Source organism: Salvelinus alpinus, chromosome 17 (assembly GCF_045679555.1).
Source record: "Salvelinus alpinus chromosome 17, SLU_Salpinus.1, whole genome shotgun sequence".
In the NCBI taxonomy this organism is placed as follows: Eukaryota; Metazoa; Chordata; class Actinopteri; order Salmoniformes; family Salmonidae; genus Salvelinus; species Salvelinus alpinus.
The window spans coordinates 11,538,072-11,561,338 of record NC_092102.1 but is presented as its reverse complement, the minus strand read 5'-3'; the positions used below and the strand labels follow the sequence as shown (position 1 = coordinate 11,561,338).

Below are 23,267 nucleotides of genomic sequence, written 5' to 3'. Positions count from 1 at the left end.
GTTTCACAATAAAAAATATTTTGCATCTTCAAAGTGGTAGGCATGTTATGTAAATTAAACGATACAAACCTCCAAATTTGTTTATTTTAATTCCAGGTTGTAAGGCAACAAAATAGGAAAAATGCCAGGGGGGTTGTAAATATTTTTCCTGTTATGGTGAATAAAAAGTTGGCTACTGTTAAACTCAAAACGTTGTTCTGGTAATTACATGATCGGGCTAGCCAGCCAGCTAGAGAGATATCAAGCTAATGTTAGCAACAAACCAGGGGTTGGAACCAAAATTATTTCCAATTGTTTCGTTCTGAACAGACCTATTATTTTCTTTGGGTTTCATTGTTCTGAGCACCAAAATAAAGTTCTGTACCGGTTCAAACCCCAAAAAGTTACGGTTTATATTGTTCCTTTTTTTAACCTCAAATATTAATTATTTTACATTAAGTTTGACATTAAATTACTTCACCAATCAGTGCAGATAGAGCAGCTTACTATGGAGCGGGCAAGCTATAGTTGTTAATGTGTAATGGAAAGACAAGTGTAGGGTGCGAGATGCGACTGAAATTGTGTGGGTGGGGAGAGAGCGAGAGAGGGTGGAGGCTTGGCTTGAAGTACTAGGCACCTTTTTATGACGTGTTATTTGAATTAGGCCCACAGAATTATACCTACAAAGGAGCTGCTTCTATGGAGGAACTTTGAATGTCTTTGAGCGTCCGAGAGTTTGCTTATCGTTGGACCAGCGCTAACGTTAGCTAGCTAGTTAGCTAAGAAGCTTTTGTGTGCAGAATGGCACCAGAATTAAAAACATGTCTTACCTTTTTGTAATGGTTAACTAGCATTGAAAAATTGTATCTATTATTTTCTAATTAAAAAATCTCTTTCACTAATTTCTGAATCATGTTTGTAACATTGTCAGTAGGCTATAATAACGTATGCTTCGGAGGGGGAAGTAGCCTACACACGCTCAAATACACTGGCAAAGATTTCCAGCTGGCATGAGTAAGTTTCTGAGTGACAGAGTGAGGGCTTTGCATTAACACTTTGTAGATTTTTTTGTGGGACTGACAAAAAATGCCCGGAACATAAAAAATAATGGTTCTGCTCCGGGACAGTATAGATCACTTTCGTTCTGTTCCTGTTTCTGATTCAGCTCTTTTACGGTTTTCGGTTCTGTTACCTGAACTAGTTCCAACCCCTGCAACAAACCACAACATTGTCTAGAGAAAGTTGCTTTAGTTGCCTGGCGCTCTATATTGACACGTCTTAAATGTCTTTAAATAGATTGTTTTTTTAGTATTAAAATAGAGTAGGTAAGATTGCTGTTTGGACAAGGCTGCTGCAATGTCATGCAGACTGCCATTTTTGTGTTTATAGTTTTTCATAATGACCAGGACAAGTTTGATGTCTGACAACAATAAAATGTTCATGATTTAATGCACACAAAGACGGTAAGATGTAAGGTGATGTGTACACTGTGGGATTTGAGGGTCTTTTAAATACATTACAGCAATCAAGTCAGTTGCAGGAAATAAAAGTACAGGCTTTGTTGTCGAAAAACCTTAAATTTAGGTATAAAGAAATGTTTGCAAAAACTTGGTGGAATGCTAAAGTTGGTGGACAAATGTGTTGGTTTGAAAGGTTATTGTGTAACCATCTAATTTTCAACTCTGCGGACTGTTTTGTCACAAAACCTGTTGAGATAAATAGCATACTTACCCAATCTGGTTTTAGTGCATGCTCTATAAAAAACAGTTAGCTGATGAAGTGGACAGGGTACGATATATAATGAGAGACGAATAAAAGCAAGATAATAAAAAGAATGGACAGTCAAGCATCGATCATCATGTCACCAGGATCATTCAAATGATAGCCTATCCTCGATATTTCATGGAAATTTGCATGAAGCTCATCTCGTTATGAAGTTATTATATAAGTTATTACATCTGCTTGTAAACTCTGCTTTTCCATGTTCCATGTTGAGGTGTTAGTAGGGTACAACATCATAGCGTGACTCAAAGTTTACTGCGTCCATGACTGCGTCCATCATTTATTTCAAAGACCCCAAAAAATATTCCACCTTAGTCGACATTGTACACGTTTCCATAAGGCTTATCGTGACATTTTTATGCGTCTTTTTATTGTGAATTTTTTATACTCCCGAGTGGCGCAGTGGTCTAAGGCACTGCGTCTCATTGCAAGAAGCATCACAACAGTCCGAAACCAGGCTGTATCACATCCGGCCGTGATTGGGAGTCCCATAGGGTGGCGCACAATTGGCCCAGTGTCGTCTGGGTTTGGCCAGGGTAGGGAGTCATTCTAAATAAGAATTTGTTCTTAACTGACTTGCCTAGTTAAATAAAAATTAATCCGCATGAAATGGTTGAATGGAAACCGGGTTATTGTAGTGAAAAAAACACTGTATAAGCTCTATCTACGGGTGTCATGGCAACTAATGTACTAGCTTGTTTTTCACTCTTTAGTATCAGCCCCCCAAAACATGTCAGACTCTGGCCTTATACTTTGATGAGTACCTGCACCAAAAAGGCTATAGTTTTAATCTACAGTAGCCAACAAAGTACTCGCACATCACTTCACCTCAATGACTATCAGTGCTTGAAGCTATTCCAGAGCAATGAAAACAAACTGATATTAATTAAGAGATGACAACAAGCAATTCTCTTTGTCCTCCCACGCAGCTGAGCTTGATCATAGAGCAGAGCTGTCCTGCTAAACTTCTCGAGGCTCTGTAAGCTGACTGAAGCCACTCTTAATTAAGCTTTCATTACCTGTGATTGCTGTTAGTGCCTGCAGGGGTCTGATGGCTTTGGCCTTCATTGCAGACCATTATAAAATATTCAAGTCCGGATGCTAGCAACATTAAGGTCACAAGGGTAATATTGTATTACTGAATTGTATGCCATTATATTATATGATTTTGTGTTACTTTCTGTGTAACAGCATAGGCTGCTGACGACAAACAGTCGTAGACAAAATCCCATGATGTGTTTATTTTGATATCGAACGAGATCATTATTTTTCTTTGATTGTAATCCTAATAAAAGGATCCATAGAGCTGTTTAAAGTTAAATGGGGCTTTGTGACCTCAATACCCCTGGAGTAACTATCTGCACTCTATTTTGGGATGTGTGTTTGTGCCTTTGCATTCTTGTTTACAGCAGGGCTAGGCATCCCTGGTCCTGGAGTGCCATTGGCACTTCAACATTTTTTTTGAATCTCTCGTCTGTCTATTCCACTGTTTAGCCCCCGCGTCGGCCCGCTTACTCACCCTGCAGTACCTCCTTAGCATGGTCCAGTTCCTGCTCCTTCTGTGCCAGCTGCACGCGGAGTTCGGTGGCTGAGAGCACGTCAGCAGAGCAGCTTCCTTGGCCTTCCTCCAGGTCCTTACTCAACATATCCTTCATCTGTCTGAGCAGGTGTACCTCCTCCTGGAGCTGGGCCACCTCCCCCCGAAGCAACACTTTGGAGGTAGAGAAGGAAAAAGAGAGAGGTTAGGAATCAATTTGTTATGAAATGGTGGTACTCTATACTGTGCTGTTAAGTAGGCAGGGAGTGAGGGGGGGAAGAAGAGAGAGAAAGAAAGAGAGAGGGAGATCGTTTAGGGCCCTAAACTGTACTGTAAACTGTGCTGTAACAGAGGACAAGAGGGAGGAAAGGAGGGAGGGACAGAGATATACTGGGATGTTAAATATCTATGTTAGTTGTTGGAATTACTGGTATCTCAGACCACCTGCTGTTGTAATCAAATCAAATTGTATTTGTCAAATGCTTTGTAAAGAACAGGTATAGACTAAGAGTGAAATGCTTACTTACGAGCCCCTGCAAACAATGCAGAAATAAAACATTGAAAAATAATAGAAAAATAAGAACACAATTAATAAATACTCAATGAATAAGGATAACTTTGCTTAATACACTAGGGCTGTGATGATAACAGTATCACAATATTTTTTCCATGGCAAAAATGAAAACACGAAGCAGACCAATCTCTTTGGTCCTTTAAAACCCTGCTGTATGTACAATATTGTGTGCTATAGCTTGGAAAATAAATTAATGTGCCTCTGGATGTCAATATAATGATAGGTTTCCAACATTAGGTCTGTTTTCCTAAAGAAGTTAAATTCGCTTTGTGTTTTGTTTCTTTGCCAGAATACTAACGAGTATCAGTACCCTATCTCGCCATCACGGTTGACAACTCCATTGTGTCCTCCTCCCAGAGTGCTAAGAACCTTGGCGTGATCCTGGACAACACCCTGTCGTTCTCAACTAACATCAAGGCGGTGACCCGTTCCTGTAGGTTCATGCTCTACAACATTCGCAGAGTACGACCCTGCCTCACGCAGGAAGCGGCGCAGGTCCTAATCCAGGCACTTGTCATCTCCCGTCTGGATTACTGCAACTCGCTGTTGGCTGGGCTCCCTGCCTGTGCCATTAAACCCCTACAACTCATCCAGAACGCCGCAGCCCGTCTGGTGTTCAACTTTCCCAAGTTCTCTCACGTCACCCCGCTCCTCCGCTCTCTCCACTGGCTTCCAGTTGAAGCTCGCATCCGCTACAAGACCATGGTGCTTGCCTACGGAGCTGTGAGGGGAACGGCACCTCCGTACCTTCAGGCTCTGATCAGGCCCTACACCCAAACAAGGGCACTGCGTTCATCCACCTCTGGCCTGCTCGCCTCCCTACCTCTGAGGAAGTACAGTTCCCGCTCAGCCCAGTCAAAACTGTTCGCTGCTCTGGCACCCCAATGGTGGAACAAACTCCCTCACAACGCCAGGTCAGCGGAGTCAATCACCACCTTCCGGAGACACCTGAAACCCCACCTCTTTAAGGAATACCTAGGATAGGATAAAGTAATCCTTCTAACCCCCCCCCCTTAAAAGAGTTAGATGCACTATTGTAAAGTGGTTGTTCCACTGGATATCATAAGGTGAATGCACCAATTTGTAAGTCGCTCTGGATAAGAGCGTCTGCTAAATGACTTAAATGTAAATGTAAATGTATCACGATACTGGTATCGTCCCTAACCCTAATATACACACGGATGATGTGTAATGGTACAAGGTAGTTGAGGTAGATATGTACATATAGGTGGGGGTAAAGTGACTAGGCGATAAACAGTAGCAGCAGTGTATGTGATGAGTCAAAAGAGTAAATACAGATAGTCTGTAACTATTTATTTAGCAGTATTTAGCAGTCTTATGGCTTGGGGGTAGAAGCTGTTCAGAGTCCTGTTGGTTCCAGATTTGGTGCATCAGTACCGCTTGCTGTGCGGTAGCAGAGAGAACAGTCTATGATTTGGGTGGCTGGAGTCGTTGACAAATTTGAGGGCCTTCCTCTGACACCGAAGTCCTGGATAGCGGGGAGCTTGGTCCCACTAATGTACTGGGCCGTACGCACTACCCTCTGTAGCTCCTTGCGGTCAGATGCCAAGCAGCTGCCATACCAAGCAGCGATGCAGCCAGTCAAGATTATCTCCATGGTGAGGTTTCCTGAAGTCCACGATCAGCTCCTTTGTCTTGCTGGCATTGAGGGAGAATTTGTTGTCCCGACACCACACTGCCAGGCCACTGACCTGTCTCATCATCGTCGGTGATCAGGCCTACCACAGTCGTGTAGTCAGAAAATGTAATGATGGTGTTTGAGTCGTGCGCAGCCACGCAGTCGTGGGTGAACAGGGAGCACAACAGGGGACTAAGCACACACCCCTGAGGGGCCCCCGTGTTGAGGATCAGCATGGCAGATGTGTTGTTGCCTACACTCACCACCTGAGGACACCCGTCAAAGTCCAGGATGCAGTTGCAGAGGGAGGTGTTTAGTCCCAAGGCGCTGAGCTTAGTGTTGAGCTTGGAGGGCACTATGGGGTTGAACACTGAGCTCGAGTCAATGCGCAACATTCCCACATAGGTCTTCCAGGTGGGAGAGTGCAGAGTGGAGTGCAATAGAGATTGTGTCATGTGGATTTGTTGGGGTGGTATGCAAATTAAGTGGGTCCAGGGTGTCTGGGATGATGGTGTTGATGTGAGCCATGAGCAGCCTTTCGAAGCATTTCATGGCTACAGATGTGAGTGCTATTTGGCAATAGTCATTTAGACCAGTTACCTTGGCGTTCTTGGGCACAGGGACTATGGTGGTCTGCTTGAAACATGTAGCTATTACAGACTGGGTCAGGGAGAGGTTGAATATGTAAGTTAACTTCTTATGGCTGGGGGGCAGTATTGAGTAGCTTGGATGAATAAGGTGCCCAAGTAAACTGCCTGCTACTCAAGCCCAGAAGCTAAGATATGCATATTATTAGTAGATTCGGATAGAAAACACTCTGAAGTTTCTAAAACAGTTTGAATGATGTCTGTGAGTATAACAAAACTCATATGGCAGGCAAAAACCTGAGAAAAAATCCAACCAGGAGGTGGGAAAACTGAGGTTTGTAGGTTTTCAAGTCTTTGCCTATCCAATATTCAGTGTAAAATTTGGTCCGATTGCACTTCTTAAGGCTTCCACTAGATGTCAACAGTCTTTAGAACCTTGTTTCAGGCTTCTACTGTGAAGGGGGAGAGAATAAGAGCTGTTTGACTAAGAGTGAGCTCTGTTCCTTTCATTTCGAAAGACAAAGGAATTGTCCGGTTGGAATATTATTGAAGAATTATGTTAAAAACATCCTAAAGATTGATTCTATACATCATTTGACATGTTTCTACGAACTGTAATATAACTTTTTTGACTTTTCGTCTGGACTTGAATTTGGATTTGTGAACTAAACGCACAAACAAAAAGGAGGTATTTGGAAAATAAATGATGGACTTTATCGAACAAAACATTTTTTTTTTGTGGAACTGGGATTCCTGGGAGTACATTCCGATGAAGATCATCAAAGGTAAGTGAATATTTGTAATGCTATTTCTGACTTCTGTTGACTCCACAACATGGCGGGTATCTGTATGGCTTGTTTTGGTACCTGAGCACTGTACTCAGATTATTGCATGGTGTGCTTTTTCCGTATTTGACACAGCGGTTGCATTAAGGAGAAATATATCTTTAATTTAATTAATTGGAAGCAAAACATTACACGCCAATGTAAACTGAGATTTTTGGATATAAATACGAACTTTATCGAACAAAACATACATGTATTGTGTAACATGAAGTCCTATGAGTGTCATCTGATGAAGATCATCAAAGGTTAGTGATTAATTTTATTTCTGATTTTTGTGACTCCTCTCTTTGGCTGGAAAAATGCCTGTGTTTTTCTGTGACTTGGCGCTGACCTAACATAATCGCATGGTATGCTTTTGTTGTAAAGTCTTTTTGAAATCGGACACTGTGGTGGGATTAACAACAAGTTTATCTTTAAAATGGTGTATAATACTTGTATGTTTGAGGAATTTTAATTATGAGATTTCTGTTGTTTGAATTTGGCGCCCTGCACTTTCACTGGCTGTTGTCAAATCGATCCCGTTAACGGGATTTCAGCCGTAAGAAGTTTTAAGACACTTGCCAGTTGGTCAACGCATGGTCTGAGTATGCGTCCTGGTAATCCGTCTGGCTCCGCGGCCTTGTGAATGTTAACATGCTTAACCTTTTCACGCGTGACTTCCAAATATCTCTTACGGTCAAGTTGCACAACGGGATAGTTAACCCTCAAACCAAAGCACGCTGCCTGCCCAATGATCTACAGTTGAAGTCGGAAGTTTACATACACTTAGGTTGGAGTCATTAAAACTCATTTTTCAACCACTACACACATTTCTTGTTAACAAACTATAGTTTTGGCAAGTCGGTTAGGACACCGACTTTGTGCATGACAAGTCATTTTTCCAACAATTGTTTACAGACAGATTATTCAATTTGTAACTAAATAGTTTTTTTATTGGAAGTATTTAAACATTTGCAAATATGTTTACTTATGATAGGGTAAAATGTTTATGTTTCTGTCTCCATATGATATGGTAAATATATCCAATGCAAAAAACATCTACATTTAAATGGTATTAATATTAATTTGCGAATATTTCCGTTAATTCCCACGGAAAGTTTCCACCTCTGAATATTCCCCAAAATGTGCAACCCTAATGGTAACACAGAGGGGGAGTGGGGGAGGGACTGAGAGAGAGTTTATATTTGTTGTAAATATTAGATGTTGACATCTATTGGAAGCCAATCTTCTTTGGGATAGGGGGCGATATTTTGACGTACGGATGAAAAGCGTGCCCAAAGTAAACTGCCTGCTACTCAGGCCCAGAAGCTAGGATATGCATATAATTGGTAGATTTGGATAGAAAACACTGTAAAGTTTCCAAAACTGTTAAAATAATGTTTGGGATTAATTTTGTATGCATTTTGACCGACGGAAACCGAGTGGATTATTGACTGAAGAGCGCCAGCTAAACTGAGTTTTTATGGATATAAAGAATACATTTTTCGAACAAAATGACTATTTGTGATGTAACAGACCTTTTGGATTACCAACAGAAGAACATCTTCAAAGGTAAGGCATATATTATATCGCTTTCTGACTTTCGTGTCGTAACTCCCTGGTTGAAAATTATTTGTTATGCATTTGTGTAATAATCGCATGGTTTGCTTTCGCCATAAAGCCTTTTTGAAATCTGACACAGCGGCAGGATTAACAACAGGTTAAGCTTTATTTTGATGTATTGCACTTGTGATTTCATGAAAGTTTAATATTTATAGTAATTTAATTAGAATTTGGCGCTTTGCCATTTCACCGGATGTGAAACCTATCCCAAAGAAGTTATACAGGGTTTCATGCTTGTTTCTTGAAAAATGAACAAGTAGTTGTAGTTTATCCAAGGTGTTCTCATCGGGAAAGGTAGGCTTTTGGTGCACGTGAATGAGGGCGCGCTCTTCGTTCTTTTCCTTTTCTATTGAACACCATTCTTTCCGTCTGAAATATTATCGTTTATTTACATATTAGGGTACCTGAGGATTAATTAGAAACATTGTTTGACTTGTTTGGATGTGGTTTACTGGTAGCTTTTTGGATTCCTTTGTATGCCTGTTGAAATCAATGGCGCCAACTAAACATACTTTTTTGGATATAAAGAAGCACTTTTTCAAACAAAACAAACATTCATTGTGTAGCTGGGACCCTTGGGATTGCAAAACAGAGGAAGATCTTCGAAGGTAAGTGATTTATTTTATCGCTATTTGTGATTTTTGTGAAGCCGGTGCTGGTTGAAAAAGTATTTTGATGTGGGGCGCTGTCCTCAGATAACCGCATGGTATGCTTTCGCCGTAAAGCCTTTTTTAAATCTGACAATGCAGTTGGATTAACAAGAAGTTAAGCTTTATTTTGATGTATGACACCTGCATGTTCATGAAGGTTTAATATTACGATTTTGTCATTTGATTTTGGCGCGCTCCAACTTCACCGGATGTTGTCGATTTTGATCCTGCTAGCGGGATCCGATCCCTAAGAGGTTTTTTAGCAGACTAATTTATATAAATATGAGTTGAGTTATTCTTCGAAATGCCATACTTCATCAGGCACAGGAGAAGCTGGAGAAAACAGCTTATCCCCATTTCATCTGCCAACTGCCAAACATCAAACAGACAATTCTTATTTTCCAGTCTGAGACAGAAACGACGCAGTAATGAATGGGGAAAGTAAGAAGAGAAACACAGTTGCACCTGCCAGAATATTTAGAGAGGAACTGACAAATTAGCCAATGAGCGATAATACTTATCGCCTTGATAAAGAGCAGAACAATCGTTTTCATTGAAGTGCCAAGGTTGAAGTTGTGGATCCACTAAAAAATGCTTTTGTGGTTCATTGCAGAGAGCTAACAATAGCCCAGCAGCTGAATATCAGTTGCCTATCTCCAAGGTCATAACCTAATGCCTTACATGATGAGCAAACACAAATGTCTGGATGTAATAATCATTATTCTCTTTCGCGAAGCTGTTCCATCTACAGTTTATAAAGGGTTGCTCTATGAGTTCCACAAACTACACATAATATGTCCATACCAGACTCAAACTTGATACAGGGATGACACCCTCATCCATAACTAAATGTCCTTATTAACCTTCACAGTGGCCAATGAAATCAGAACAGTTGGGTTGTAGTTGTTGGTTTGATCATCCTCTGAAAATCTACTACAGTATAATGTAAAATACTATACTACAGTATTTCATTTGCATATACCCAACTCATCCCCATATCCTAATTTGTGCCACCAATGAGTGAGAAACCTACATGCCAAGTACAGACCATATATTGTGTTCGCTACAGGTTATCGAAAGAGCAGAAGCTCTGAAGTATCTGTTCAGACTCCAGTCCTACCTACCTACAGGTTATGGAAAACGTGATATTTTAGTATTTGTCCAGTAGGTTTCCTCAAGAAACAACCCCCCACTACTATGCCAAAGATAATAATCAAACAAAAACACTATAGTACATACTACAGTAATTACTATAGTATATACTATAGTAATATTAGTGTTATACAGTATTATACTAAACTGTACATTCCCGTGGAGGGTCCATCTTAACTCTGTTAATTTGTGCCTAGCGGGCACGCCGCCCGCAGCTATGCCAACATTCTCCAATCAGCACCACGCCACTGAGACCACTCTCATGTGTTTCCTGTTTCAACCGAGTCATGTTCATTAGGCACAAAATGGAGGAAAACGGAATGAAACAGGGAGGGAATACCTTCACTTTCGTTTTCCGTTGCAAAATGTTGCATGCCCAAATGAACATGACCAAGCATTTGCAAACATACGGCAGCATTGGATTTACCACCTCTCTCAGCATGGAGCTTTTCACTCATCACTTTGAAAGAGTCTGTCTCTTCACAGAAGCCATTGAAAAGCTTTCAGATAATTGAAATGCTTTTGGGGGACCTGCATTAGGCTGTAGTTCAGAACGTTCTGTACTTTCTATTTGTGTTCACTGACTGAAATGGAAGTGGCTCTGGATAGAAGAGCGTATTTTAAATAACTCAAATGAAATATAAAAGGGTTATTAAGAGAGGGGTCGAACGAAACCATCGGCGTGGTGAGTATTTCATTATGCTGAGGTGTAGTTAATGGAGCCTATAATAGAACCACTTTTTTTTTACGAAGCAACCCAAGCAGTAATACCTCATTGGGAGACCGAGTCCACAGGTCATTTCAGAAACACCAATTCACTCTTACGAATGTTTAAGAATTCTATTATAGTCCTGCCCTCAATTCAATTACGTATTTGCTTAGTAAGCCTCTATTGATTGTGCTACTGCAGCACAATAGATGAGTCATAAATAAGGTAACACAGAAAATTGGGTTTTATCATCTCGTCCAAACACACCACGAGTCCACACACCAAACAAGCTGTGCTAATCAATTACGGGGCTGGCTGAGGCAACGCTCATTTGCATAGGAGGTCGGAGACAGTACAGCCCGGTGGTCAGGAACTTGGGCAATATCCAATCAAAACTGATAACCGCACGTTCACGGGGGAAGGAAAAGCAACGATCCTGAACTGTGCACGGTAAGATTAGTGGGTTCAAGGTTTTTTTGTTTCACAACGGCCTGCTAATGTATCTGTAATTACCTGGTGAACCAGATACGCTTTGATTAGATGTTGTTATGTCTACCACCACACAACTCTGGATTTCAGGTTTTAATTGAATAGCACTCTGTAGTCTATAATCCTTTTTAAGCGGTCGAACGAGCTGGAAGTAGAATGTATATGAGTGAACGAGAGAAAAAAATGCAGGCCTGGCCGCGAGTGTCAAATTAGAAAGGAAGTTGATTTTTCTAACGTCTACGCGGAGCAATGCTGGTAAAATAAGCGAACAAATTGCGTGGGTCGTTTGTAGAAAAGTAATTAGAGGAATTGTTATAATCTTCCCTATGCCAAGTAGACTAAAGATGTAATTTAAAATGTATTGGGCTGTAAGCTAAGGTTTATCAGTCAAATAGGCTACATATTTGAAAACAATTGCAGCCTACCTGTGTTGATTTCAATTAAAAGGCACATAGCCTAGGCAGGCTACAGCTAGAAAACTTGAGGTCCCGTTTGTAGAAGAACAAGACTGGGTTGTCGATGAACAACTCTGGTTTATTATCTACAACATCATTGTGAGCTAGCCAAGCAACAACAGTTTAGCATAGGTACCGTGGCTCCCTTAGGACATCTAAGGTGAGTCAAAAGGAACTCACAAAAGTAACTCCCAGGGGCTATATACCAAACAAATACAACTGTTTGTTATGGATTTTCAAGACAACGCAGCGTATGTGAATTGATTCTGTCTACTCTCGCACGCAATGCAAATTTCACGCCGTTGACGGGCATCTCTCAATGTGATTTTGGCCTAATGACAACAAACTGTAACATCAAAGATGTAAGTTAACACAACTTAGTCAGAAGAGGGTGATATAACTACATTCATACACGTATCCCTTTGAAAGAGACCTCCGGCAAGTACCAAAGCCATACTTGAGTCTGTCTGCGAATACAAAATGTATTTTTGGATTCAGGGTAAACGTTGAACATTGTTATTAGCATAAGCATAGTATATAAGAAGTGGAAGAGACTGGTTTTTATGTCAGAAGTTAATGGTTCTCTGTAGAAAGACAGTGGCTGTGGAATGTGCTGGGTGGAGTCATGGAGTGCGATAGGTAATACGGGTGGCCATCTGTGGATTAGGCGAAGGAGGGGTTGAGGTCAGGAGGTCAGGTCAGATTCCCTGAAGGGAGAAATAATGGTTTATTATCCTGTTACCCTCTTCCTGTCGAACCATAAGATGTAAGGATTGGAGAGAAGGAGGGGTGTCTAAAGTGGAGTATATATACTTGTGATGTTGGGAACATGTCTTTGTCTGAATACAGTTGTGTCGACCCTTTGGGAAGAATTCAACTTGGTTCAGCTTCTCTAGTGTCCGTGAGTTATTTACTCTGAAAAATTAGAACCCAACAGTATTTATTGGTCAAATATTTGGGGAAGCCTGGCATCCATGATTACACGCCACTTGCTACATTGAAGTTAGCGAGAGAGCAAGTCGCAAGGACAGTGGCACAACGGGCAATATGCTATTCCTCCTCTGCCTCTCTGTAGGCGAGCGAAGCACTGAAACATTCAAGATAAGAGAGTGAGAGGTGGTGGTGGTGGCAGTGGTGGGGGAGGAAGATGGTGGCCCATTTGTCAGCGTCTATGCATCTTTCCGGCTAGGGACCAGGCGAGCGAGCACCACAGCTATGCATTAAAAATGACACCCAGTGTGAGTTTCCTGATAAATGCAATCTCTCGTGTTCTCCTTCCTATCTTCCTCAGGACTATCTGGTTATTTACCATCATTGTGCCTGCCTGTGTAGTGTGTACTGAGAGACTGGGTGTGCACCTTGTAGCTAGTGCTCTTTTTATTGAAGCATAGGGACACCCTCATGGCTATGGCCCTGACTGAGACAATAGCAAAGTATGAAGGCATACATCGTATGTGGATGGATGTGAGGTTATGAAACAAATAGAGTCATACCTGTGAGCTCAATAAACAACTCCTAGTGCAGTGCAGAGTTAATCACTAAGACGCAAAATACCTTTGTGACTGAGCAAAATAAAAACGTTGGTCTCTGATAATCTACGCAGTCACTCAGGTTGTACAGCAATTAGTATTCAGTCACTCCGACACCACACTTGCTGTCAGTTCCCTGAGTGAATAGACAAGTTTATACCTTGAAAAGCAAATCACACACAATCCCTTATAACAGGCTTCCTCATTGATTGCAACTGCTATTAGCATCATCCAAAAACTGTTTACAATTCACAGGAAGAACAATAGCCTAGTCTATTTGGCATCAATTCTTCACATGGACATCAATAATGTACTACAAAGGAGTTTTTTTGACAGTCAGACCTGTGAGCAGGGGCGGACTGAAACAATCATTTAGACCCTGAATTTGACTCCATACCAAACCACCAGTCCGCTAAGTTTGTAGGCTAACCCTATTTGTTTATGTATCGGGTACCAAGCTAGTTATACATTTGGACACTATGTTCATCTGGGAAGAAAGTTATCCACATTACAAAATACAAATATTTGGGACTGACCAAAAAGTAGCCTATCTGAACACTGCGTTTTCAAGGTATGCTATGGCTATGGGTGCATGTACAAGGCTAGACACACAAAACAATTAGCCTAAACTTTTTAAAAAGAGACTGAGATATACAGAGTTAGCTCAAATGTTCAAATGATTATCTTTATATTCAAGCGTCAAGTATATCAAAAGTATCAAAAAACTTCACACACACACATTCACGGAACTTGAACATAAGCTACAATGTAAGTAAGTATAATACAAAAGTCGAAAAAGCACTCCTCTACAAAAAACTGTAGATTACAATGTTCCCTCACTGGTGCCCATAAAGCCAACAGCACACAATAAACACATCTATACACTGAGTCAATGAAATTGAACATTGGCTACATGGCTGCACGTATAATATGAAAGTCCAAAAAACATGCCTCGGTACAAAAGCTTTAACTCACAGCAAATGTTCCTTCACCCTTGTCAGCCTGTTAAGGAAGAGTTATAGAATAGCTGCTTCAGAGTAACCAGTAAGTAATTACCACTAGTGACAATGTAAGCTCAAAAAACTAGCCATGATTGTCAGCCATGTTTTCCAAGTTATATGCAGCTTCGTGTCTGTGTCCTCTGTAGCTAAGCCCACATTTACCAATAACTTTAACTACATCAATCACACGTTCCATGACCTGCCTCCTCTTTCTGACCTGGTTTCGTTGAACTGACATTAGCTTATCACTCAGAAGGGTACGGATGTCTGCTTTGCTGGCTCTGAGGAAAAAGGCTTCTGCATTTTCTCTATGGGTCTTGCTTCTCATGTTCCTGTACTTTCTGATGGGCATGCTTCCAGGCCTGCATGCCTCCTTTGACAAATGGACCATCACTGGCTGAAGGTTTTGCGAATGCAAGACATACTGAGCAGAACAAGGAGTGAGTTACTTCATTGTAGGTCAGCCATTTTCTGTTTGTGCCATCTTTGGAGTGGAATACATTGGGAATGACTCTTTGAGGGGTTTGTTTTGGGTGGTACTGAAAAAATAAGTCAAAATCCTTGGACTGAGGATGGGCTAAATAATCAAATGGATTTTCGCTGTCCCTTTCTATTTTCCCTGTACTGGGCTCTCTCTCTCTGCACATTTGGTTGCTCTGCAGCATGAGATTAACATCGTAAATAAACATAACTTAAACTTGTATTACTTGTGCAATCATCGATTGAATGCCCTCCGATTACAGTCCTACTGATAATCTCATAAATAAAGTACATATTAATCTAAAATCATAGCCTACATGTTTAGGGTTGTGCTCTTCAGTTGTACCTGAAGGTTCCTGCTCTGAGTCTGACTCTGAACTGACCACCATCTCCAGTTCTGCAGGAGAACCTGAAGCTCTAGTGCTGCTGCTGCTTCCTTCTCCACCGTTGCAAAGAAAATACTCTATTATCATACTCAGTATCATTAGTGTAGCAGTAGGCTACATTAAAACAGTTCTGGATTTTTTTTTGAGTGGTCTCTTAATTTGGAGTGGCCTCTTAATTTTTCCCAGAGCTGTATATTATTGTAGTAACTTGTAATGCTGGTACTAATGGCGCTAATGATCTTTGTCATTTCCTGTGCTGTGTCACACAGGCTACTGTGTTGTGTTCATGGATGTATTATGGTTACGTTACTGTAGCCTGTTTCACTGTATGTGCACTTTCCCTAGCTTATGTGGCATGAGTCATGATCGAATGCTGGCAAGTCCATAGTCTAGGTTGACTATTTTACTAGTTGAAACATATTGCCTTCAATGTCATATTATGATCGCTATGTTGCACTATTTGCTATGATATAATTCCTCCACGAAGACGTACGACGTGCAGACTGTTTGGCCTACCGGCCGTTGTGTCACTATTATTAGCTAGGCTACTTAGCTAGCCATGCTGGGTGTCGTGTGTGTGTGGTTTAGCTAATGTTTTTGACTGACCTGGTCCCTTACTGGCGAACATGTCGCTTATTTTGCAGCGTCTGTGGCAAGGGACTTTCTCTTTTTTATTCTCTCCCTCTCTGCTCCACCTTTCCTCTTCTGACTGTCCATTTCGCCGTGCGACTTGTCTAAAATGTTATCTGTAGAGAGGCAGGTAGACGGTTGCTATGGGCGTCGCGGAGAGACCTGATGTCATTTTTGGTGTGCGCACCCTCGCGCGGGGACACTGCAGCGAGTGAGTGAGAGTCGCGCCTGATGCGTGGATTCTCCATCAACTCATTCCTGCTTGCTATATTATTGCTGGTCAAGTTGACTATTCACAGCAGGACAAAACGACCCTCAGGCCACCGAGAAATGTCCCGGTGCTCCCGAAGACCAGTCCGCCATTGCCTGTGAGTTCACAGAAAGGGAGAGGTGTGTGATACACGGTGAATGAAACGGGGACGATAATGAAGATAAAGCAGTGTTAGTTTGGTGAGGAGCAGCACTGTTCGAGACGGTGGGCTATCTGCAAGGGAATGAGAGGAATCTGTCAGGGCTGTACACTCCTCTCACGATTTGCGGAGTAATGAATCTTACACTAGACGAGCCTTCACTGCCACCTGTGAAGGCACTGCCACCTGTGCCTCCCCGATTAACGCATCCAACTAATTTGCCAAAAAGGGGGTAGCTTAGCATAGCCACAAAACTTGAGGGAGCACTTGACTCTCCAAACTGGAGCTAACAGCCGAAGTGGACCTAGTATACCTGCCAAATGGAACAAAATCCCCTGCCTAATTTCAACTAGTACACCTGACTGCAGGAAGCTCACCAGGCTAACCTTTTAATAAAATGGCAATCTTGCATATCCAACTTGAGCTAGCACATCCATCAACTTGTGGCCGGCACCCAAACATAGACTTCAAGCTTTATAGACCGGTTGTCTGTAAACATCATGAAAATGTGCGCGCGCATTAATGTGGCCGGAAGGGAGCGCATTGTTATGATTCTGAACGTCAGATAGCGAGCAACAATGACAAGAAACAGCCATGTGGGCAATTGTAAGAGGCTCGTTTCAGCTTGTTATTGTAAGGATCGATGCTGGAGACGAGAAGCAAGTACAGGGAGTGAACATTTACTGGAAAACGGACATCAAACCAAAACAAGAACAGCGTCTGGACAGGGGGGAACCAACTGAGGAACAGACAGATATAGAAGGGCAATCAACAAAGTAATGGAGTCCAGGTGAGTCCAATATTGTGCAGCTGCGCGTAACGATGGTGACAGGTGTGCGTAATGAAGGGCAGCCTGAGAGTGGGAGCGGGAGCAGGCGTGACAGTTAAATCTTGTTATTGATACCATGTCGTGTTTTGACTGGTGTCATGTCTCTGCTAATATGGTTTCGCTAGCTAGCTAACCAACAACTGTAAATACGTAATCAAATCAAAGTTTATTTGTCACGTGCGCCGAATACAACAGGTGTAGTAGTGAAATGCTTACATACTAACCAATGGTGTGAACAAAAAAGGTACGTGTGTGTTTGAAAAAAGAGTAGCAAGGCTATATACAGACACCTGTTAGTCTGGCTTATTGAGGTAGTATGTATATGTAGGTATCGTTAAAGTGACTATGCATATATGATGAACAGAGAGTAGCAGAAGCGTAAAAAGAGGGGTTGGTGGGACACAATGCAGATAGCCCGGTTAGCCAATGTGCGGGAGCACTGGTTGGTCGGGCCAATTTAGGTAGTATGTACATGAATGTATAGTTAAAGTGACTATGCATATAAGATAAACAGAGAGTAGCAGCAGCGTAAAAGAGGGGTTGGGGGGGCACACAATGCAAATAGTCCGGGTAACCATTTGGTTACCTGTTCAGGAGTCTTATGGCTTGGGGGTAAAAACTGCTGAGAAGCCTTTTTGTCCTAGACTTGGCACTCCGGTACCGCTTGCCATGCGGTAGTAGAGAGAACAGTCTGTGGCTGGGGTCTTTGGCAATTTTTAGGGCCTTCCTCTGACACCGCCTGGTGTAGAGGTCCTGGATGGCAGGCAGCTTTGCCCCAGTGATGTACTGGGCCGTACGCACTACCCTCTGAAGTGCCTTGCGGTCAGAGGCCGAGCAATTGCCGTACCAGGCAGTGATGCAACCGGTCAGGATGCTCTCTATGTTGCAGCTGTAGAACCTTTTGAGGATCTCAGGACCCATGCCAAATCTTTTTAGTTTCCTGAGGGGGAATAGGCTTTGTCGTGCCCTCTTCACGACTGTCTTGGTGTGTTTGGACCAATCTAGTTTGTTGTTGATGTGGACACCAAGGAATTTGAAGCTCTCAACCTGCATTTGCACAATGAACACAACAAGTGTTCATTGTGCAAATGTATTTATTAAAATGATCAAAGCTTGATGATTAGTTGATTATTTCAATCAGCTGTGTAGTGCTTGGGCAAAAACCAAAATGGACGCCCTCGGGTCCCGAGGACCGAGTTTGGGAAACCCTGGTCTAAACCAACCATATCTGTTTTGCTCTATAGATGCGCACGAGTCAGGTTTTGTTGCTAAACAACCAACCCATCTATTGAAACTTGCTTTGAAATGTGAGCTACTAGGCCTACACCAACCAAAACAGTGCTATATGATATTTTGTGTCATTCACAGTCCACACCAGATGCACAGTGATTTTAAAGTGCATTATACTGATTCAAGTTGTTCAGTGTAAAAGTGTTTCTATGACCAACATCTTATATAATTATCAGGTTGCAAAGGGATACAATTGAGGCTAATGACCATTGATATTTGGCTGCTTGCTGCAAATTGACTCAATCTGCTGAAAAAATATGTAATAACTGTCACACTCGTCTGAATGAATGGACCAAGGCGCAGTGTACTTCGAGTTCCACATGTTTAATAAATATGAAACTCTATTTGCATAATGGCAGCCATGTTGATATGCAATGGGATCAGTCAATTATTGGGATGATGGTGCTGTCCTGTGTCTCTATGCACTGATGGAGGAGGCATAGACACGACTGTCACACAGTAGTAGCCAGTATATGTCAGTTATAAGATGGAGGATTGTCAGGACTGACCAGACACCAGCTATACAGTGGGGAGAACAAGTATTTGATACACTGCCGATTTTGCAGGTTTTCCTACTTACAAAGCATGTAGAGGTCTGTCATTTTTATCATAGGTACACTTCAACTGTGAGAGACGGAATCTAAAACAAAAATCCAGAAAATCACATTGTATGATTTTTAAGTAATTAATTTGCATTTTATTGCATGACATAAGTATTTGATCACCTACCAACCAGTAAGAATTCCGGCTCTCACAGACCTGTTAGTTTTTCTTTAAGAAGCCCTCCTGTTCTCCACTCATTACCTGTATTAACTGCACCTGTTTGGACATCAGGGATAAATTGTAGACCTGTACAAGGCTGGGATGGGCTACAGGACAATAGGCAAGCAGCTTGGTGAGAAGGCAACAACTGTTGGCACAATTATTAGAAAATGGAAGAAGTTCAAGATGACGGTCAATCACCCTCGGTCTGGGGCTCCATGCAAGATCTCACCTCGTGGGGCATCAATGATCATGAGGAATGTGAGGGATCAGCCCAGAACTACACGGCAGGACCTGGTCAATGACCTGAAGAGAGCTGGGACCACAGTCTCAAAGAAAACCATTAGTAACACACTACGCCGTCATGGATTAAAATCCTGCAGCGCACGCAAGGTCCCCCTGCTCAAGCCAGCGCATGTCCAGGCCCGTCTGAAGTTTGCCAATGACCATCTGGATGATCCAGAGGAGGAATGGGAGAAGGTCATGTGGTCTGATGAGACAAAAATAGAGCTTTTTGCTCTAAACTCCACTCGCCGTGTTTGGAGGAATAGAAGGATGAGTACAACCCCAAGAACACCATCCCAACCGTGAAGCATGGAGGTGGAAACATCATTCTTTGGGGATGCTTTTCTGCAAAGGGGACAGGACAACTGCACCGTATTGAGGGGAGGATGGATGGGGCCATGTATCGCGAGATCTTGGCCAACAACCTCCTTCCCTCAGTAAGAGCATTGAAGATGGGTCGTGGCTGGGTCTTCCAGCATGACAACGACACGAAGCACACAGCCATGGCAACTAAGGAGTGGCTCCGTAAGAAGCATCTCAAGGTCCTGGAGTGGCCTAGCCAGTCTCCAGACCTGAACCCAATAGAAAATCTTTGGAGGGAGCTGAAAGTCCGTATTGCCCAACGACAGCCCCGAAACCTGAAGGATCTGGAGAAGATCTGTAGGGAGGAGTGGGCCAAAATCCCTGCTGCAGTGTGTGCAAACCTAGTCAAGAACTACAGGAAACGTATGATCTCTGTAATTGCAAACAAAGGTTTCTGTACCAAATATTAAGTTCTGCTTTTCTGATGTATCAAATACTTATGTCATGCAATAAAATGCAAATGAATTACTTAAAAATCATACAATGTGATTTTCTGGATTTTTGTTTTAGATTCCGTCTCTCATAGTTGAAGTGTACCTATGATAAAAATTACAGACCTCTACATGCTTTGTAAGTAGGAAAACCTGCAAAATCGTCAGTGTATCAAATACTTGTTCTCCCCACTGTACATCTGCACCTCTCTGGGAATTTCTTTACAAAACTACACATCTACACCAACCGGTAGGCTTGTCTCACAAGGCTCTAGAGTATTGTGCAAAGAAGTGGTTTAAAGTACACAAGTAAAAAATACTTTTAAGTAGTATCTGTAATTTACTATTTATATTTTTCACAACTTTTGCTTCACTACATTCCTAAAGAAAATAATGTACTTTTTATACCATACATTTTCCCTGACACCCAAAAGTACTCATTACATTTTGAATGCTTAGCAGGACAGGAAAATTGTCTAATTCATACAAGAGAACATCCCTGGTCATCCCTACTGCCTCTGATCTAGCAGACTCACTAAACACATGCTTTGTTTGTAAATTATGTCTGAGTGTTGGAGCGTGCCCCTGGCTATCAGTAAATTTAAAAATACAAGAAAATGGTGCCTTGCTAATATAGGATTTATATACTTAAGTATATTTTAGCAATTTTATTTACTTTTGATACGTAAGTATATTTAAAAACAAATACTTTTACTCAAGTAGGATTTTACTGGGTGACTTTCACTTTTACTTGAGTCATTTTCTATTAAGGTATCTTACTCAAGTATGAATATTGGGTACTTTTTCAACCACTGGTGTAAACACATGCATACTGTGTCAATTTAAGCATCAACCTTCACATCTTCCTGCTCCCCTTTTAACTTGCCAACATTGGTTAACAAGAAACGATTGAGAGTGAATCGTTTGTCTGTTTATTACCTCAAAAGTCTCTTCAATCATTGCAATGAGTATCTCATTCCGTATCACATCAGAGAGTTTTGCTCTCCTTTCTCGGAGGCTCTCTGTGATTACCTGTCAATAGGAGGGCCCCTCTCTCGCTCCCTCCTTCTTCCTCTCTTTTTCTCATTGTCTCTCTCCCTCTACCCCTCTCTCTCCTCCTCCTGTCACTCTCATTATAAACAGTGGAGATTCTGAATCCTTCCACGTGTGTGTCTGAAAGGTCTGGCAATCTGTCAATGTCCGGCGGCCACGAGGCAACTGAAATTGGACTTGGCTGGAATGGGAACTGAGTTTGAAAATTGATGGGGAATGACAGCAACTGTCTAGAGGGGTTGCATTTTTAGATTGGTTTTCCCACTTCAGACTGAGTGAGAGAGGGAGATGGGGTGGGGGGTTCAATTGAGGCTTGTTACAGGAGACAAAATCAATTAACGTGCTTCATGTCCCCGTAGAGTTCTCTTTCGGCTGAGTGGAAATTCCCTCCAAACCTGGGCGCAAACTCACAACACCTCTGCACATCAGCACAATGACACTCAAGAAGCACTGTCAATACGAATGAGACCAGATAAGGCATTTGTGGTTCTGGCACAATGGTACTTCTAGGTCTCAGGGTGTCGTCACGAGTGCACACCCAGTTAACTAGCTAGCGATTCCACTTCGTCTATAAAGGCCTTGCTTTAGTTCTAACAGCTTAGCCACAAATACTTCCCTTCTCTTATCATGGTGTCCCCTTTGACCAAGAAAAGCAAGTTGATATAAACGGACAAATAGCCATAACAGCTACAGTGCCAAGAGATCAATTCCTTCAAAACAAATGAGTCTCCTAAAGAATGCGACAGTGAATAAAAGGAAAAGATGCAGTGCTTATGAAGGGTTCGCTAGCAGGGCTCCCAAACATTTGTCCGGTGAGATTGAGAAGGCTATCTAAGCCTTATCCAAGGGGCTCAATACAAGGACAATATAACTACCCAAAAGAGGAATGCATTGAATCAAAAAGGGAGTGAAAGATTGGTCTGAGTCAGGAATGTGGCAAGCGGCAAGTATGTTCTTGACAGGAGGTAACAGCCTTTTCCCCCATATTATTGGGGGACTTGGCAGATTCAAACAGAAACAGATGTAAAATCATTCATCAATAATTTTGCTGAATACAGCTTAACCTGTCACAACAACTACTTAAGATATGTTTATATTCCAAATATAGTACATGAGTCCTATCATGAAATCATGATAGTACATGAGTCCTATCATGAAATCATTTAAGATATCGTATTATGCAAGAAGAAAAAGTTCATTCAAAAGATAATTTTTGCTTTGATCAGTGATCAAACCCACGGTCAGCGAGAGGGAGATTGAAACAAATTCCTTGTTCTAACACAGTGGTTTTTACGTATGCAGAAGGCAATAGGTCCTTTTCAGGGTGATAAATTCTAAATGCCATGGTAATAAACCAACCAGAAACGTCTGCTATTTCCAAGGTGGAACTGATAGGGATATAACACACACCAAAGCCTGGTTAGCTCTGCCACTTGTGGGAACGTTAAACACGTCCTTGCCCCAGGTATGTGAGTCCTGGAAGAGGCCGATCTCAGAGGTTAAGATGTGAAACAAATAGAGCTGTCACTAGAATTTTATTTTAAAGCCTCGCTCCACAGTGCTCACATAGCCTAAGAACTCAATTCAAGGTCCCCTCTAGGGATGAAACAGTTACTGGTTTCACGATAAGCCACGGTACAATTCCCAACGGTTAGTATTAGAGTTTCAAATTTTAATTATCATTAAACCATGTTTGATTGCCGAGGTTTGAAAAACTCACGGTAAATACTGTCCAGCATCAACCAAAGTTATCGACAGTCTGATGCAGTCGCAGCATGCAACGTGGGTTTTGTTTTGTGTGAGAACATGGCGGATGGC

General features: G+C 41.9%; 1 protein-coding gene across 3 annotated transcripts in view; it reads right to left on the bottom strand.

Annotated features, from left to right (window-relative positions):
* The window catches only part of LOC139542148 (kazrin-like), a 226,436-nt gene that overhangs the window by 58,121 nt on the left and 145,048 nt on the right, over positions 1-23,267 (bottom strand). For all 3 annotated transcript variants that reach the window (XM_071347236.1, XM_071347237.1, XM_071347238.1), the window contains one exon: positions 3,281-3,472. In XM_071347236.1, the coding sequence (XP_071203337.1) occupies positions 3,281-3,472 (192 nt within the window). The remainder of the gene's footprint in view (positions 1-3,280; positions 3,473-23,267) is intronic.